This window comes from Pelobates fuscus, chromosome 1, assembly GCF_036172605.1.
Source record: "Pelobates fuscus isolate aPelFus1 chromosome 1, aPelFus1.pri, whole genome shotgun sequence".
Classification (NCBI taxonomy): Eukaryota; Metazoa; Chordata; class Amphibia; order Anura; family Pelobatidae; genus Pelobates; species Pelobates fuscus.
Window position 1 is genome coordinate 470098598 of NC_086317.1, and position 20081 is coordinate 470118678.

At 41.6% G+C, this 20081-nt stretch overlaps 1 protein-coding gene across 1 annotated transcript in view; it reads right to left on the bottom strand.

The window, feature by feature from the left end:
• CAPN5 (calpain 5) overlaps positions 1 to 20081 on the bottom strand; it is an 82125-nt gene that overhangs the window by 46942 nt on the left and 15102 nt on the right. The window contains exon 2 of the mRNA XM_063431587.1: positions 855 to 1031. Coding sequence (XP_063287657.1) covers positions 855 to 1016 — 162 coding nt within the window. The 5' untranslated portion in view covers positions 1017 to 1031. The remainder of the gene's footprint in view (positions 1 to 854; positions 1032 to 20081) is intronic.

Consider the following 20081-nt stretch of genomic DNA (forward strand, 5'->3'; position numbering starts at 1 on the left):
TATATGAATAGACTGAATTAAGCAATGGTTAAATCGTTGTCTATGACACCATATTCCTCTTATACTGTGATTCAAGTGTGTTTTGTGTGAGAAAACTCAATAAAATGCAAATAAAAAAAAAAAAAAAAAAAAATATACATCTCATATTATAAAGGAAAGTAAAAATGTAGCAATCGTTGACTAGTTATAATGAATCCTATACAAGTCCAGCCACGAAACCACCTCTGCGGGATTCATTGCTGGCTCCATTCTACAGAAGAACTATGGCTTAATCACGTTCTCCGATGTGACTGCCATGTGGCAAAAGGATCCGTGGAAATACTTTTTCCAAAGAGCTGCAAGACGATGAAACAGAATACAAAAGAAAGTTCCGTCTCTAAACCCGCAGAGTTCAGATCACATTTTGTTAATGGAGAGAGTAGACATGCTGTTTTTTTGTTTCAAAATACGAGCTACTTGGTGGGGAACAGTTTGTTTGTGTGGATATTCCTTCTAGTCTACATTTTAAACAGAAGAGGTCCATTGATGACAGTATACAGTGGGGTAGTACAGGTCTGGTTTTTGTACTTTATTCCCATTCTCTGCAGGACAGCTAATTAATCACGACACCCGTGCTTGCTTTCGTACTTCTTAAATAACTGCAGCGTGATATCATTCTGTGGATTTGTAGGCTCCAAGACATTCATTGTAGGTACCATGTAGGTACAATGATCATCAGAGCTTATTAAATGGTCTGTGGGCATTGTTGGATCTGATTTTATTAAATCTATTAGAGGTTTTTGGTGGTCTCTGAGTTTATATATGTTTTATATGCGCACATACATGAAAGCACACACACGCGCAGGATTACTTGCCTTTGGACGTTTCCACTGTACGCCATGGAGTCGCTGGGCCTTGTAGTAGAGAGATTCATCGCTGGCAGGAAATAAAGAATCTTCAAACAGCACTTTCTTCTTCTGACATTCTCTCTTCAGATCATAGTATTGCTGTTGCCCAAACGTCCTTGCCGAAACCATTCTTCACAAGAGAGTCTGAAAATAAATAGAGCCTTTGTTTAATCTAATGACATGGAATAAAATGTATGTCTGTCACTTAGAGTACAGGTGAAATAAAAGGCAGGGGATTTAATTTATCATCATTTCAGACAGCGTTGGACACTTTGCGTCTGACAGCATGCTCGCTTTGTGAGCTCCTGAGCAGTTAGATTGCTTTTAGCCAGTGATTAAGCCAGTCTTTGGCTGATGGCAAAGATGCCAGTATGATACAAACAGGATGTATAGAGGACACTGGGAAAAAGCCAGCACGGCCATGTTTTTACAAATGTAACATAACTCATTGACATAAAATTACAAAATAATGTGACGCAAGAAATAACGAAATATTTTGGCTCCTACTGAATAGCAGAAAGGTTACCCTTAAATTACCAGCGACAGATGCCATGAAAAACATCCATAGTGATCGGATGCAGATGCTAAATACAAAAAAAAAAAAAAAATTATTATTTTATTTTTATATAATTTTAATTGTGTTTTTTATGTGGGGTGCTTAGTGGGTATGTATGTGTGTATTTGTTATATATAATATAGTGTAGTGTGGCATTAATACACACACTGCTCATATTGCGTGACTAAAACAATGGAGAATGTCTGAACCTTTTGTGTTAAAGGACCACTCTAGGCACCCAGAGCACTTCAGCTTAATGAAGTGGTCTGGGTGCCAGGTCCCTCTAGGACTAACCCCTTTTTTTTTTTTTATAAACATAGCAGTTTCAGAGAAACTGCTATGTTTATATTAGGGTTAATCCAGCCTCCAAATCCTCTAGTGGCTGTCTCACTGACAGCCGCTAGGGGCGCTTGCGTGATTCTCACTGTGAAAATCACAGTGAGAGCACGCAAGCGTCCATAGGAAATGCTTTTCTATGCGACCGGCTGAATGCGCGCGCAGCTCTTGCCACGCATGCGCATTCAGCCGAAAGGGAGGAGAGGAGGCGGAGAGGAGAGCTACCCGCCCGGCGCTGGAATAAAGGTAAGTTTTAACCCTTTCCTCATCCCAGAGCCTGGCGGGAGGGGGTCCCTGAGGGTGGGGGAACCCTCAGGGCACTATAGTGGTCCTTTAAATCTGATATTTGAAACACTGTATCCAGCCTTATTACAATGGAGTCCTATTTGTAAACTAGAAGTAAGTTCTTATATTAGTTATACCCTTGCCCAGCAGATGTTTAAAGGCACCCAGACCACTTCATCTGAATGACTTGGTGTGGATGAAGGGTTCCGGCCATTTTGGCCCTTGTTGATACATTGCAGGGTTAAATACTAGAGGTGCTTCCACTGTTAGAACTCAGTCAAACTCTGTTATCACAGCCAACCTCCAATAGCCGTGCGTGAGGTTTTTAGTCCACAGTGCGTCGCAGCTGAGAATCGTTGTATTGGACTTTTAGAAACACTGGCATGATGTCAGGGCAGCTGCAGGGACTCAATCTCAGATGGAAAAAGAGGAAAGTAAAACCTTTCCCCCCCCCCCAATTTGTAATTCAGATTTAGGAGGGGCTCTAAATTTAAATTTAGGAGGTTTGTTTTCCCAACGTTAAAAGGTATTTCTTTAAAGGACAAATTGTTCGACACTGACCAAAAATTCCATTAATCAGATAAGATGAATGAAACTACTGCCGAAGCCAACAGCATCTACACTGACAGAGGAACAATCCCAGCAACTACGTACATGTTTTTACCTAGCTTCATTATAAAACCTATATATTTGCTAGCTATACTGCCAGCAAAATGTACAGATGAAATTTCAGAAATTGAAATATAACATTTTGTATATATTTTAACATTTTGTTAACTCATTGTAGGGTGCTGTAGAAAATGTTGACACATTCCAATAGTATTATCACGCTCTCAGAAGCATATAACAAATTAATTGTTAATTGTGAAACAAACAGCTGATATTGGCACGTTTCCCAGCATGCTCTGCTTGTATAGGTCTGTTGAACATCTTTTGATGCAAAAATGTTTTTTTAAATCTTTTGCGACATACTATGTATCTTTTATAACGGATAGGGGAACTATAAAATGTAAACACAAAAAGGACAAATCATCGCTTCACATAAACATCCGTACCTATCCCAGCTATATCAACACAGCCACTTTGAATGCTTTCAAGGTCTGATAAGATTTTAAAGGAATACTCTGGACACCATAACCATATCAACGGAATTAAGTTGTTATAGTGTAATAGGTCCCAGACTGTTGACTTGCCTCAAGGGGTTAAAATGTTAACGAATGGTTTGACCATAAGGCCTTTAATTTGCTGCCTCTTTACTCTTTCCACCAACACCCACTGTATTCTGAGGCTGGAAACTGGAAGCTTTATAAAGGAACGCTACTGATAGCTGACACGCCAGCTGTTTGATCTCCATTCAAATAACGGCTTTAGAAAAATAAGTACTGTGGTGGATGTTGGTGGAAAGAACCAAAGGGCACTGAATGAAAGACCTTTGAGTTAACCTAGCACCAGGGCTGTATGTACCGCGAGGCTAAAAAGGCCGGCACTTTTCAAGGGGCGACAAAAAACACCGCCCCCAAATGCCCATGCTAATGCTTTGCTAGCCTCGTTTTATGGGGGCCCAAGAGTAAACACTGCCCCCCACAGGACAGGCAGTAATTTGTGTTCTAGACGGGCGTTGAGGGAGCACTTTCCCCTTTGCTCTCCCTGCTCAGCTTCCTCGCGCAATGCACAGTGATGCCGGGAGCCAGAATATGAAGTCAGTCCGGCTCCCGGCATCACTTAGCGGTGTCGTGAGGGAGCTGAGCAGGGAAATCACAGCTCCCTCGCCGCCTACTTTGGCCACCCGCCTGCCTACCCATAAGCCTGCCAAGCAGCCCCACTGGACCCCAGGTAAATCATCAACCCAGCTCTTCCAAAAGTAGGCAGGCTGGGTGGATTTAAATTTAACCTTTTGGAGTGTGATGTTCTTTCAAATATATATATATATATATATATATATATATAAAGTTAGTCTAATTAACATCACAATCCAGTTCAGTCCTGGCACAAGCAGGGCACACACTGCATTAAAAAAAATAAGGGAAACAGAAATACAAAGGGGAGATTTATCAAAGTGTACAAGGGGGGGGTCACCAAAGCAATGGGCATGTTGGTTTCACTGGTTGATTAAGACTACTTTTTAGAACAGAACACGTTGATAAATCTCCCGCACCATTTATTTATTTTCCTCCATGTACTATATAAAGTTCAATTAATTACTTTTTCCTTCAATAAAATGTACCCTATAGCAATCGCTTTATTAATACTACGGCCTAATGCAATCTTACAAATTACTTATTTTTATTTAATAATGTATATGGGATTTTGCCTGAGGGGGGTTACAGATTTGTTGGTCAATCAGGAAACACGATGAATGTTGCTTAGAAAAAGGTTACCATTTCCCATAATCCCCCAGGATTATGGCGGCGTGGACTGGATAGAGAGTTTCCATTTAAAAATCAATGATATGCTCTGAATCCGATTGCCCAGGGAGCGACTTAAAGGAAAACTGTGGTCATTTTCTTCTTTAGAAATCTGCTTTTAACACAAAATAAAAGTAATGGTCGGTATGCTTTCACCAACTAGAAATTTAGCTGCTGTCCTGGACAGTGATTTTGGTTCATTCCCAGGGGAGCTCTAATAAAATATTTAGTCAAATGTTAATGGTCTGTAATTCACAGTTTTTATTATTTCAAACAAACAAACAATCTACACTTTAAAGAGTACTCCAAGCAAAGCACCATGAATATTTCAGTGATTTGAAGTGGTTATGGTGTCTATAAATCAGAGTTTTTCTATGAATTGCTGCACATGCAGAGACTAACCCCTCTGCTGCCAGAGTTTTATCTTTACGCTAACACCCCAGTGACGCCTTAGGTGGAGTTCTGGTCTGGCGAATGTCAAGTCCGTCATGTGTTGCACAAAATGCCAGTCATTGTCTGAGAGCAGTCAGCTGATGTTCAAAGCAGTGAACGGCTTTTGGCTTCTGTGGCTCCGCAGACGTCTGAAGCATGTCAAAGGACCCCCAAGGAGCCTGCTCGGAATTCTGGTAAGGGGCAAATCATTGCTAAATGGTTTTCCTCGCTACCAGGGAAACGAGTCGGGGTCCTCCACTGTAGTAGCTATGCTGATTGGAAAAACCCTTTAAAGAATTGCAAAGCTACATTTTATAAACCTCAGTTAGTGGAGGACCATGAGAATTTTAATCCAAACAACTGCTGGGGAGCTTTCCGTTTGCTATCCCTGGTAAAAGGGCAGAAAATCAAAACCCTTGCTTTGTATAACATTCTCACACTGTGACCGAAGAATTAATTGAAACCTAGTGAATCAGATTTGAAGCTAGGGAGCATTATAAAGAAAGAGCCAAGAGAAATTCAAATAAACTAATCTGTATATAAAGGCACACCTTGCTATTCGAGCACGGATTGATATGGCATTTACAGAGAGGGCAGGTCCAAAATACATCGCGCATGAGAGAACAGGGAATCCCTAGCACATAGTTACCAGGAACATAACAAAAATCCCCTCCCTGGGAGGGAAACCGCAGGCAGGGATATTAGCTAAACACTGAATGTGCACAAATTAAATCCAAATGGAAAACTGAGACCAAAATAGTTTTTGTAGAAAGTATTTTTAAACATTGAGAATCCCCTGGGACGTGTGTTAACCTTTTTTATGTGATGTCCCATGTTCATTTAAATGTATAGAGATTTAGCAATTTACATAATTCAGCTCAACCCTGGCCCAGCCGTGGCTCACACTGCAATGGAGGAGATGCAGAAATCATATTGAACGGAGACACTCAGTTGGACGATAGTGGGTGTAGAAGTCTACATTTAACTCATTGAGGACCAAATGCTACACTTGTAGAATTTTGGGGTACTATCATGTTTGGATTCCCTGGCGTCCTGCAACTGGGGAACTTTCCAAGAGCATCATTAAAACATCATGACCCCTCCCTGCATGGTCCTGGACGCGTTTGGTGGTCAGAGCATCATTAGAACATCATGACCCCTCCCTGCATGGTCCTGGACGCGTTTGGTGGTCAGAGCATCATTAGAACATCATGACCCCCTCCCTGCATGGTGCTGGACGTGCTTGGTGGTCAGAGCATTATTAGAACATCATGACCCCTCCCTGCATGGTGCTGGACGCGTTTGGTGGTCAGAGCATTATTAGAACATCATGACCCCTCCCTGCATGGTGCTGGACGCGCTTGGTGGTCAGAGCATTATTAGAACATCATGACCCCTCCCTGCATGGTGCTGGACGCGTTTGGTGGTCAGAGCATCATTAGAACATCATGACCCCTCCCTGCATGGTGCTGGACGCGTTTGGTGGTCAGAGCATCATTAGAACATCATGACCCCTCCCTGCATGGTGCTGGACGCGTTTGGTGGTCAGAGCATCATTAGAACATCATGACCCCTCCCTGCATGGTCCTGGAAGCGTTTGGTGGTCAAACAGGCTTGTCATTTGGTAGGGGGCACCGAAGTTGGGAGTTGCAGTTTGAATAATCTAAATAACCCAATTTGGTAGCGCTATATACAGCCCTGTAATAACTAAATTGATCATTCAGTTATGGGACAGGATTCTTAGATAACAGACTGTTATGGTGGCATAGACTGTCATTGGTCTTTAAGGGGTGAATCCACACATTCAAAATCCTGAAAAATTCAACAGTTCATCTTTAAGGACTCTCTGGAAAGAAATGGTTCTCTACAATGTGTGCTAGTTATTATTATTCATGTGATACACTTTTCCATTCCTTAAACAAAGTCATATTTAAGCCAGGAAATGTATAGCACAGCCTTTCTGGTTCATGACGAACTAATGTGAGACACTGTGCCCTTTCTCCGATCCCTCGGTTTATTTTTTCCTTTGTCTTTTTTGCAGTTGTTGGCTAAAATGTGGAGTCGGGAACCAACCATATTAACATTGACAAACCTTCTTAATGAATATCAAAGTCGTTACTGAAGCCCCAGAGGTGGGTCTCCTTAGACCCAGATCAATATAGTTAGTGGAGGGGGCACAAGAATATTAGTTTTCTTTTAATTTAATTTTATTTTTTTTCAACTGGCAGCGACTTTTTAAATATCCTAGTGAAGGTACATATAGTAATTAAGGGATATGTCATGACACATGCCTAACTTTCTGTTAATATAGGGGTCATTGTTTATACCTTGGGCTAAAGCCACTTGTGTTTTTGGAACCTAGCAATGCCAACTGATGGAAAATTCATTTATTTTAAGGAACACTAAGTGATTTTGGTCCAGAGATCCGTTTTCTCTGGCAATATAAAACATTGCTGTTTCTGAGAAAGGAAGAATTAATGGTAAATATAAATATAGAGCTAAAGTGTTCCTAAAACATATTAAATAAAAAAAAAACCAAAACCAAAACTATGAAAACAATATTAAAGTGTTTGAATTTCCTGCATTTGCAGCAAAAACCCATGCTTTGTGGCTTCTGCAATGAGCTTTGCTAAAAAAAAATACCATAATGAGAAATGAGTAGAATTTACTTTCGCCCTCTAAATGCCAGATGTGTGGGTAAACACTGCAAAACATAGATATTACAGTGCCACACGCATACACCGAAACACAAACACACTTACATTCGGAATAGTAAAAGAACCTGTTTTTCAAGTGCAAAGGATTCTGGGTACAAACACAGTAGTAATGAAGACTCTCTGAGATTGTCTACAGGGAAAAAATAAGGCAATAAAAAGGTTGGGAAACCCAACGAGATGAATCACAGGGAAAATGTTGTAAATTTAGATCACGTCTTCATGGCTCGGGGCGTTCAGCTGAATTTCCAAGAATGATTGCCATTTTCTAATTACTGTACGTATACACCTGTATAACATTACACAATGGCATGGCTTCCCTACTTCACATGGCTAAGCTACAGAGACATTTATTAATTCTTTATCAACATAAAGATGCTAATGCTAATCAGGTTATTAAAGGAACACGCACTCCCCCCCCCCCCCCCCCTTCACCCAGTGGTAAATAGTTAAAAGCCCCTCTTTGCAATAACAGCTAATGGGGTTAACCAAAGTAACAATAAGAATTCCATATAGAAAAGGACTGAATCATTGCTTTCCTGGGGGAATTTGAAGATTTGAAGACGCTGGGTGTCCTCATGCAAGGCGTGAGTACGTCCAGCATCGTTTCCCACGGTCACAGTCAGTGAAATGCCAACAGGAGACTAAAGAGGCTGTCTTTTAAACAACTACTAGAGGCAGGCTTAAACCTGCATTGTAAACAAGGCCGTTTCTCTGAAAATGCAATGTTTGCAGGCGCAGCTGCAAGGCTACAATGACGGGGACAGTGCAATGAGATGAAGTAGTCTGGGTACCTGTAGTGTCCCTTTAACGCAAACCATAAAAATAAATATTTTAATTTACTCAGTGCCATATAGGTGTAAACAAGGACACAAATTACATATATCCCAGTAAAGTTCAATGTGAGAGACTTTCTTTAAGATAGTCTGTCCGGTTTCTGATGACCGTTGCAGACACATCATGTATTATATTAAAATAGGACGCCAACAAGAATCTATTTACCTCCAGACGTCCTTTGAACTTTTGGCAACCCCACTGTACAAGTGGTTTATCAGACAGGGAATAAACAATAATCGCTTTGTTTATAAAGTCTTTGCAGGGCGGTAATACAATTTCATGAGTACAGTAAGAACAATTGGTTTGTACCCACTCACAACACACCAAACATGACCTTCCTATAACCACGGTGAGTGTGAAGCTCCATCTCTAAATAGAATACATTAGTACGCCTGCTGCTGTGGACTACAGCTCCCAACTTCTGCCTATCTCTGTTCTATAGGAGAATTATAAAAGAGAGCACGCTATAGGACGCACACGTTTCGATTTTACTTTTTACCATGGTGCGCAGGTTTTATAATACGATTGCTTGTAAAAAATGATTGAACTCAATGATCACTTTTTATTTTGTTTGTTTTTTTTGTTTGAGAAGAGGGATATTTATTTTTTTAGTTTCGCGGAGTGGACGTTTTTCCATTTGGAGAAGACGAGTATCCATAAAAAAAAACAAGTGAAACACATGCATTCACACACTAAACCCGTGGAAAAGCAAGCCATATGATGAATAAGGTACACTTGGTATCTACACACCCGTTTTGTCAAGTTACAATTTTCTTGCGTGACACAACAAAACAGGAGTCCTGCCAAATGGATATTTTACAGTGTTGGGATGGCCGGAGCAAAATACATTGTGATGCACATGCGCTACATTTGTAATGAATTACAGGGCATTTGACCTGTATGTAAGCTCTTCTGCAGGGCTCAGCATATACGCAGCTTTGCTAGGGTATCCTACTGGGCAGTCATAATTTTGGCTTGTATGCATGCTCAGATGGCACAAACCTTTTATGGACAGGAACATTATCAGTAACACTGACTGTGTCATGGATGCACTCAGCAACACTCCACAATCACAGACGTGCTACAGTTGGCAGGGCTGGTACACACACACACAATCACACCCCATCAGGGTAGTGTGCCAAGGAGAATTTCTGGTTTAAAATACGACATATCTGGGTTTAGTGTATCTCTCAGGCATCTTGCTGTGCTTGTGAAAATAGGACATAGCTTGAAGACTAGCAGGTTGTTCACTAAATTAAGAAATCAAAGTAAATCTCAGATTTACGGTCAAAGTAGCCAAAATAGAAACATTCTCTACGTCAGTCATGATTTCAGTTTTAGCTACGTTGGCCTTAAATCTGAAATTCACTTTAAAGTCTCACTTTTAAGTAAACCTGTCTAGAAGTGTCCCAGTTCTAGCCTTTACTATATTAAAGACAGGAAAATGTTGGACCTCGTATCAGGGAACGTCGTGAAGCACACCGCACCGTTATTAAATTTAAAAAGAAATTGGTGGACATCATGGGAGACACTATTAAGTCAGACACATTCCTCAAAGGGCTTGAACATGAAACACATCAGACTGGCTTGACTGAATAAAGGCGCTTCATTTTTAATAGGCTCAGTGTGCCATTTGTTTTAAGGTGTTCTCCGATACATGGTCTGTAGCCCATCGATCAGCGCAGCTAAGAGGAATAGGCCTTGACAGAGCCAGGAGGTAGGCATAGCAGCCACAGGAAGTTAGTGACAGCTAGCATGCTGGGTAGGGCAAGGCCATAAGGGGAGTATTTACACCAGCCATTATATGAAGTGGCCATTTTAACTGAACCTAAGCTTGCCTGTCAGTTGGCCCTCCCACCCTCCGTGTATTTGGTTAGGTTAGTGGATTTCCCGTTTTTTCACAGCGACGGGGAATGGCCTGGTTAAATCGGAGGGTAGATGGAGGAGAAAGTGGGCATCCTGAGGTTTAGTGTGGATTGGGCAGTATTGCAAGTGGTTGGTAGGTTCAAGCCAGTCGGTGGCTCCGAACCTGGGGGTGTGGTGATGTCTTGGTACACCCCTACACTGGAACTGGTGGGTAGCGGTGTCTTGGTACACCCCTACAATGGATATGGTGGGTAGCGGTGTCTTGGTACACCCCTACAATGGATATGGTGGGTAGCGGTGTCTCGGTACACCCCTACAATGGATATGGTGGGTAGCGGTGTCTCGGTACACCCCTACAATGGATATGGTGGGTAGCGGTGTCTCGGTACACCCCTACAATGGATATGGTGGGTAGCGGTGTCTCGGTACACCCCTACAATGGATATGGTGGGTAGCGGTGTCTCGGTACACCCCTACAATGGATATGGTGGGTAGCGGTGTCTCGGTACACCCCTACAATGGATATGGTGGGTAGCGGTGTCTCGGTACACCCCTACAATGGATATGGTGGGTAGCGGTGTCTCGGTACACCCTACACTGGAACTGGTGGGTAGCGGTGTCTTGGTACACCCCTACAATGGATATGGTGGGTAGTGGTGTCTTGGTACACCCCCTACAATGGATATGGTGGGTAGCGGTGTCTCGGTACACCCCTACAATTTAACCTGGTGGAAATGTGGTCATATTGGGCGGCCAGTTTCTGTATTAACATGTTATTTAGATTGTTATCTATTGTTATTATTGTGGGGTCGTTGCTAGGGGCATGTTATGTATATGGGGGGATGTTAACTTTAATAAGATTTGTTGGCAATGACCCCATTTGTTATTCCTTAATTATTTTATTAATAATTTAATAAAGCTGTGGACTAATTATTTCCAACAGTATAACCTGTGTCCATGTTTTAATGGGGGTTTGGGTAAGGTTAGCGCATATGCCGGCAAATCGACTGTGCGCCGGTCATGACATTCTACAAAGTTACTTCTTCCAAATTCAGACAGCTCACAAAACGGCTGCCCAGAACTAGGAAATTATCACCAGGTATGCTGACAGCACTTTGACTAGAGCCAAAACCTGGAATTTCACTCTTGGCAATGCACACTTTGATTAATTACAGTGGAATCCCCTTTATACTTTGAAACCAATAATAAGCGAGCAGAGTACCTGCTACAGAAATGCATACATTAAATAGGCAGCACAGGTACGAACAAGGAATGCAGACTTGCTACGAGTATCAGTAATTCCGATTTCTCCTACAGAAGAACCAAGCCCTTTCTGACTAATCGTCACAGATTGCAGTATATCCCTTAAGTACCTGGAGGAAAGGTAAACAATTGTAAGATAATGTCACAGGCCATTGTAGTCATTAACAGCAAATTGTCACCTGAAGCACAAGAATTCTAACAGCTGGCTCCTAGTGAAACTGTAGAATTATATAACGGTAGCGTTGCCAGACCTGCCTCAATATCTTCTCTTAGAAATATGAATTGTGGATTAGAGGGCATTAGGACTGGAGTAAAGTTGACAATTAGCCCCATCCAATCATTAATACCGAGCACAAAGAGCTGCTAAAATGCTGCGGCATGGGTGGTTATTCCCAGGCATTGCAGTTTGAATGTGCGTGTGTGGTGGAATCTCTGTAAAAATAAATTTAGTAGGCCGAGATTACCACGTGGCATGTGTACGTGCATATGCTGACGTATCGATCAGTTGGTTGCACGTGGCAAGATACGATCAGTAGTGTACGGAGCATGTGCAAGAATACAGGATGTAGTATTCCCCTCCTCCATTGTGCTGGACAGGCCATGCGGTCAAGCAGGAAGTTAATTCTTATTTGTATTGATTGGTCAAGAGAATGTGCGGGTGGAGCTTAATATGGGAGGAGTTATATGCCTATATAAGGAGCCTGCACTATTGTCCGGGGCTCAGAACTTGCTGTATTTTGGTGACTTTAGTCCCTCTGAGTCCCGATCGGTGAACCGAATAAAGAATCTCTTCCTTCCTGAAGAAACCTGTGTCCATCTCTCTGTGCTTGGCTTCCGTCAGTTTCTCCGGTATCACGTGTTCTGAGATTTTGTGGCCTTTTCTGTGGTGTCCACACAAGAGGGTCACCAAAGAGAAATACCCCGTACATCGGGAAAAGGGTTTTAGATCTGTTGGGTCTAGAAAAGCTGCAACCTTCAGCAGCATTGACTAAAACAATGCACTTTAATAATTTGTTCAATGCATTATCTAAGCATTAAAATAAAAATCACATTGGTAAGTTTCTTTGAAATAAAATGTAAACGTATAGGATGAAAGCAGATCCAGGTCAAAAATACTTCCATGACATTCTATCCAGGGATGAACTAGTGACTAATATGGGAAACCAGAAATAGATCTCCCAGGGGATAGTGATTTCCAAATACTACCTCTGGTATTAGGGGAATCCATTTTACAGGATAATTACATTTCCTGCAGCTGCGGGGAGGGGGAACACTCTAGATAATTAATCCAATGCCGATAACAGAATTTATTTTATTCTGTAAATAGGAAGATTCTATAGTAACCTGACACAGAACAACTTCACAAAGCAAGCGATTATTGTAATAAATACAGTAATAAAACAAATCATTTTAACCTTACTAGGATATTGCCAATTATAGGCCAAAACCACTGGAAAAAACAGCTTGGCAACTGTGGCCTAAAATTTGCAGTTCCCTTTTTATTTCACCATAAACGATGGTTTCTCTGTATACACTGAACACAACAGTAGTGAACTCAAAAAAAAGAATTGTAAAATCCTGTCAAAAATTGCCGATTTCTAAAAAAAATTAAATTAAAATAAAAAAATCACGAACTGCTACAGTCACAGCTTGATTATTTATACATATTTCAATCCAAACTGCATTTCTCATCAATAAACCCCAATATAATCAATATAGTTACAGTCTGTTACTCTTTATGTAACGTCTACTCCGGATACTTGTGAATTTGCTTTCCCGTAGTGCTCACCCCCACCTAGTCTACCTACATACCATGAGTTTATCCTTTCACACTAAATTACGCCAATTAAAGAAGCATGGTCACCCCATTAAAGGGACACTCCAGGCACCCAGACCACTTCTGCCCATTGGAGTGGTCTGGGTGCCAACTCCCACTACCCTTAACCCTGCAAGTGTAATTATTTCAGTTTTTTTTTTAAACTGCAATAATTACCTTGCAGGGTTAAGTCCTCCCCTAGTGGCTGTCTATTAGACAGCCACTAGAGGACACTTCCTGCTCTATAGCAGGATGCGCATTAGGTCTCCTCGGCCGGCGGGCGAGATCAGTCTCACCCACCGGCCGACGTAAGCTGAAGGAGGAGCGGCGGGGGAGGAGGAAGCAGCGACGTGGGACCTGTCGCTGCCTCTGGTAAGTCACTGAAGGGGTTTTCACCCCTTCAGCAACTGGGGATTGGGGGGTGGGAGGGAGAGGGACCCTCCAGTGCCAGGAAAACGGATCGTTTTCCTGGCACTGGAGTTTCCCTTTAAGAGTCTTTATGCAATACTCAGTTTGACTGTGTTGGAAATTCACTGAAATTACCTCCAAGTCAAGAGATACACGGACACTAAGTAGGGATTACTTTGTCTCTGTATGTTTCCTCCAACTGACTTTTTTTAGACTCTGGACGGAGCTACAGTATCACTAGTGATTGGCTCCGTCTACGGATCCTCCATAGACCTTGATGCTGTACTCTTGCGCATGCAGTACCGTCGGCTCCTGGAGCTTCAGCTGTAGAGGACACGCAGGAGGAAGATGGCAGGGCCCAGAGGGATAGGTTCTGGTAAGTAAATCTTACTTTTACCTGCACCACCACCCTCGCACCACCATCGGCGAAATTACCGTCGGGATCTTTGCACATTCAGCAAAGTCCACAGGCGGTGAATGTGCTTTAAAAGGTAGTATATGACAGAACTGAAAATGTCTATTATTAAGCTAATTAAACAGCTATAGAAACTATTCAAACTTCAGGACACAGACCTTTTCCCCCAGTAGAGCCATCTCAAACTTCTATTCTACCAAAGTCAGACTCACACGTAGTTGGGTAACCGTAACGCCACTTGCAAGACACTTCCTTCAATGAGTTATGATAAAATAGTTTGAGTTATAATGAAAGTTTAGAGCAATGACTCAAGACTCAAATTCTAAAAGCTTCAGGGACATATTATTGCCAGACCGGTTTAGCTGACATTTTTGGCTACAAGTCGCTACAGTTTAAAAGCCTAGAGGTGCACCGGAAATAACAGTCACTTTGTAACATCTCAATCTGATTAGAAAGTCACAATAGAAGAGCCTTGTGAATGCATTTTCAGTTTTTATTTTAGCACACATACCTCTCAACATTTCAAAGGGAGCTCTGTTACACACTCAGACACGCCAACAACGTGGACCTCCTTGAAAAATGGACATTTGGTTAGAAAAAGAGGAACAGAAGGAAAATAGGGAGTGTCCTTCCTAAGTAGGGGCAGTTGGGAGGTATGATTAAACCGATTCTTGAACTTCTCCAATTAGTCACTGAGCTACCCGTACAGCTGTAGAATAGGCCTCCAAGACAATACTAAATATACTAATCTTTCTAAATATAGCTGTCTTGGAACAATATATATTTGGTTCCCTGACAATAAGAAAATTAGCCTTGTCCATCACAATACGGAACCACTTAACCCAGGTTTCCTGTTAAAATATCTGGGCCCAGTGATAAGACAGTTATAATTGTTCTCTTATTGTATCAGGTATTTTGACACAATCCCATCAATGAATTAAATTTATTTTTAAATCAAACCATTTTCAAGTAGTTTAGCAAGAAACAGGGTTATCCTGGTCGCAAAGCCCAGATGTTTCACTTGGCAAGCCTGGCCCCACGGGGCATAAGCAGCCTAGTACTGCAATCAGGAGGGGAATAGTGAGGACTCTGGGGTGAGGGGTAGATTTGAGGAAGATTAGAGCAGTGCAGCAAATTAATTGACTTCATTGATAAATAAAAAATACAGTGTTTATGGCATCTTTAAGGGGATATGATAGTATTTGTAATACATACCTGTCCCTATTTAGATTAGTGGGTCCCTTAGTTTTCAGCAAATATTGTTAAAATTAGGTTTTACTCCTCTTTCCTCCAGCGCAGAGACTCCTTGTGCAGCTGGTCTCTACGCCTCCCATGAGGTCATCGTGGAGGTGCTCCTGCAAGTGATGATGTCATCGCGGAGGCGCTCCTGCAAGTGATGATGTCATCGCGGAGGCACTCCTGCAAGTGATTATGTCATCGCGGAGGCGCTCCTGCAAGTGATGCGCATGCGCGCCGATCACTGCTTTCCTGTGAGCTGCATTTGAGAACGTTCATGTCACACAACTCATAGGTAGCTTCTCTAAGGGCTGTCAGTGTGACTAAAGGTCTCTTTAAACCTCCAAGGTAAATTTTGCCTTTTCTACAAAACAGCAATGAAACTATAGGAGAACTGTAACAAGACCATCCCACTGAGATGAAGCTGTCTGGTTGACTTTAATGCCCCTTTAACAAGGAATAACCGAGTAACATTTCTGTGTTTTGCAATAATGTTAAAAACAGAAGGGGGAAAAAAATGCCATCTGTTTTCAATTTAAAAAAAAAAAAAAAAAAGAACGAACATGTTTGATTTTCTCTTTTCCAAACAGAAACATTTTTTTTTTCCAGAATTGCCTGAGTGTGCGTACTCAATCCAGGTAATTAGGACGATAGGGTTGGGCATTAGGTAAATTAAATCTATTCAATTTTATTTTTCAAACCAATAGGGAACAATGTAAAGAAAAAAAAAAAAAGCACAAAACTAAAAACTGCACCCAAAGCATTAAAAAAAAAACAAAAAAAAAAAAAACACAAAACAAAAAAACAAGTGCCATTTGAAGCGAATTACTTGATAATCCAAGCTCGATACAGGCTCAGTGGGAGCATATATTGCTAATCAGAATAATACATAGAAATATTCAGGGCTATTCACTGAAGATAGTCACAGGGATGGGGGGGCAGGAAGATTACCGTCTACCCATCTGTCCCCACCTGTGTAATAAACTAAACAGGGGGGCACATTCTTATGGGTGGGGGCACTAACTAAACAGGGGGTGTGAACATGCAATTGTCCACGCCCCAAAAACGGTTATGTCCAACCCCACCCTAAAAAAAAAAAAAAGGGGGGGATAAAAAAGAAAATAACCCTATCTACCCCATCTGAAGTCTTCTGTCTTCTAATCATATCAGTAAGAGTGCTCGGATTCTACTCCAGACTTACTAGCCAACCAATCAGAGCGCTCCTACTCATACTGCGTAACTTGAGAGAATTTACCACGTCATGTAATAGCCGACCTAGTGCGGAAACCTTTCATAAGGGCTTTCCCATCCATCACAACTCAGTCTGCGCAGAGACCTGGGAAGCGACAGTTCCCCTTTTAAGGCAGTCAAACCAAAAACACACAGCTGCAACTAAAGCCCAGTCACCAAATATCCTCTGTTTAATGCAAACAAAGTTTAGTTTTCCGTTCTCCCTGGCACTATAACCACTACACAAACAGCATTTAACTTGGTTTATCCCACTTTTTGGTGATAATTTGCAGGATCTAAGCCTTTCGCCTTCTCTACAAGACAACATTCTACCACTCTGCTATCTCACAGACTCTGAAAACAAACTAATATGGGATCACAAGACTAAAAGAATCTACTAAACAGACAGTCCGTTATCACCATAACACATGCACACACGCAAACCACTATCTCTCTAACGAACACTTAATATATACAGAATACTAAATAGTTCAGAGTAGTTTCATTGCATCTCATTTACAAAATGGAGGATAACCAGTAAATATAATATTTGCCTAGGTGTTAAAATAAAGACAAATTAAGTGAACATATTAAGAATGACTTATTAATATATATTAATATTCAAATTTTGCGGTCCAGTTATCAACAGCGCAGCAATGAAATAAAAGGTATATATATATATATATATATATTTACCCTAACGTAAAATATAATGGAGAATAAAATAGCAGGCACAGGTAAATATTACCATTTCTATCGCAGCGTGATTTGACAAATAGTCACTATGTTGCACTGTGAAAGAGAGCTAACAGATGTTATATTGCATTTGCAACGCCGGCCTTTTAACAGATCAATCAATATAACATTACAGAGTCACGCACTGTGGTCATGGAATACATAAGCTTAATGTAAATGCTGCATACATTGGGCGCTTTCCTGAAACATTCATGAATGTCTGCTGAATATAGATTTTATTTTATTTTTTATTCTGATGGCAAAAGGAAAAAAATAAAAAATTGGGTTTCATTATTAAAAGGACCACTCTAGGCACCCAGACCACTTCCACTTAATGAAGTGGTCTGGGTGCCATGTCCAGCTAGGGTTAACCCATTTTTTTTTATAAACATAGCAGTTTCAGAGAAACTGCTATGTTTATAAATGGGTTAGGGTTAAGCCTTCCCCCAAAGCCACTAGTGCAGGGGTAGGCAACCTACGGCACTAGTGCCATGCACGGTACTCGAGGTGTCTTTGCACGGCACTCAAGGCTGCTAGAGCCAAACAGGCTCTGGTCTATCAGGAGTCCCAGTAAAACTTCAGATATCTGGTAATACGAAGAGGTTGTGAAGGACAATCCTCAATTTAAGCATTGTAGCACATGGAGATCACTTCCTCCCAGCACTTGTGAATGGGAATCCACACTGTAGTAAAGCAGCCCGTAGCTGCTGTTGCAGCTCCTGTCCTTGACCTGTATCTGGCCAGCCTGGACCACACTGGAACCCAGGGAAGCCACCCACACTGCTAGATATACACAGAAATGCACAATAACCCTCCCCTCATACAAATAATACAAACAGCCCACACACAAACATACACACAATCCGCACAAACGCAACCTGCTAACAATCCACATACATGCACACAACCCCACATGCAGCCTCTCACATGCAATACCCCAAACAGCCCCCACACACTACTAATAAAAAATACGGCAGCATACACACCTTAATAAAAAATACAAATAAAAATAAAAAAAAAATAGGACCGGCACGCTACGGGACATCACAATCCTATATCGGCACAGTGCTGCTAAAAGGTTGCCTACCCCTGCTCTAGTGGCTGTCTCACTGACAGCCGCTAGAGGCGCTTGCGTGATTCTCACTGTGAAAATCACAGTGAGAGCACGCAAGCGTCCATAGGAAAGCATTGTAAATGCTTTCCTATGCGACCGGCTGAATGCGCGCGCAGCTCTTGCCGCGCGTGCGCATTCAGCCGACGGGGCGGAACGGAGGCGGATCGGAGGCAGAGAGCTCCCCGCCCAGTGCTGGAAAAAGGTACGTTTTAACCCTTTTCCCCTTTCCAGAGCCGGGCGGGAGGGGGACCTTGAGGGTGGGGGCACCCTGAGGGCACTCTAGTGCCAGGAAAACGAGTATGTTTTCCTGGCACTATAGTGGTCCTTTAAACCGGGAATTGGGGTGACGAGGGAAAGTTACAACAAAAAAGGCCAAAGTGGAAACATATTTAAAACTCCCCTGTATTTTAGTAGATGAATTCACACATCGTGAATCCTATTGCAGGAAAACTCAGCCCCCCCCCCCACTGCCACAAACAACAAACTTTGTGAGTGGGGTGTGTGCTGAATGTTATAATTTAACAAACTACAGGTACAGGAATAGCAGCCTTGGTTTTGAAATTGAAGGGGACCCACTAAGACATACATACCCACTTGCCTCCTATTGCACCTCCTGTGCTGGGGCACGCAGTTTTGCCAAAAAGGCAATCACCCATTTAGACATCCCTTCATAATTCTAACTCACCCATGGAAACGATTCACTAAACTGGGACTTATCTTAATCCAAACCCCCGAAGCCCTTATTAAGGACAAAGTAGCAAAGTTTGGATACTTTCTTGGAGACTTTTGTGAATTTCCAAATATGTGACTAAACAGTGGAAAAAGCGCTTAGATCCATCCCACATTATATGTGTGTACTCAAACACACTATATTAAAAGTGAACTATACCAGCAGAGCTCACACAAACGTGACAATACTGATGCACACGCTATTTGTTGGTATTTAACTTTGATCAATTTCTAAGATTTGGTGAAAATTAAGTTTTCTTGTAATTGTCCTATTTATAGTTAAATCCCCCCTCTCATAATATTGTAAAGCGCTACGGAATCTGTTGGCGCTATATAAATAATAATAATAATAATAATAATAATAATAATAATAATAATAATAAGAGTCCATACCAGGATATGGTTGGTAACCCCCAAAAAAACAACAAATTTTTGTCCAAAATAACCAATTTTACCATTTCTTTTCACTTTCGTATATTGGCCCAGAATTTTGAGCTCCCTGATCTATTCTTAAATAACTAACTTTAATCATAGATGTCTTTAAAAAGTACTAACTCTGATCCGAACACTGACTCCCTAACCCTAAATTCCCATAATCCTAAACAATCACAAGCTCTATCCCCAAAGTTTAGGAACTCTAACCATAATGCCCCCTAATCCTAAACAAACACCCTAATTGTAACTTAATAACGTTACCCCGTTATCGTAATCCCTTTACCGTAAAACATGTACAAACTCTAATCCTAACTCCTTTTCGTAATCCTAAATCCCCCTTAGCCTTAAACATCCACAAATGTGACCTAGCCCCCTTATCTTA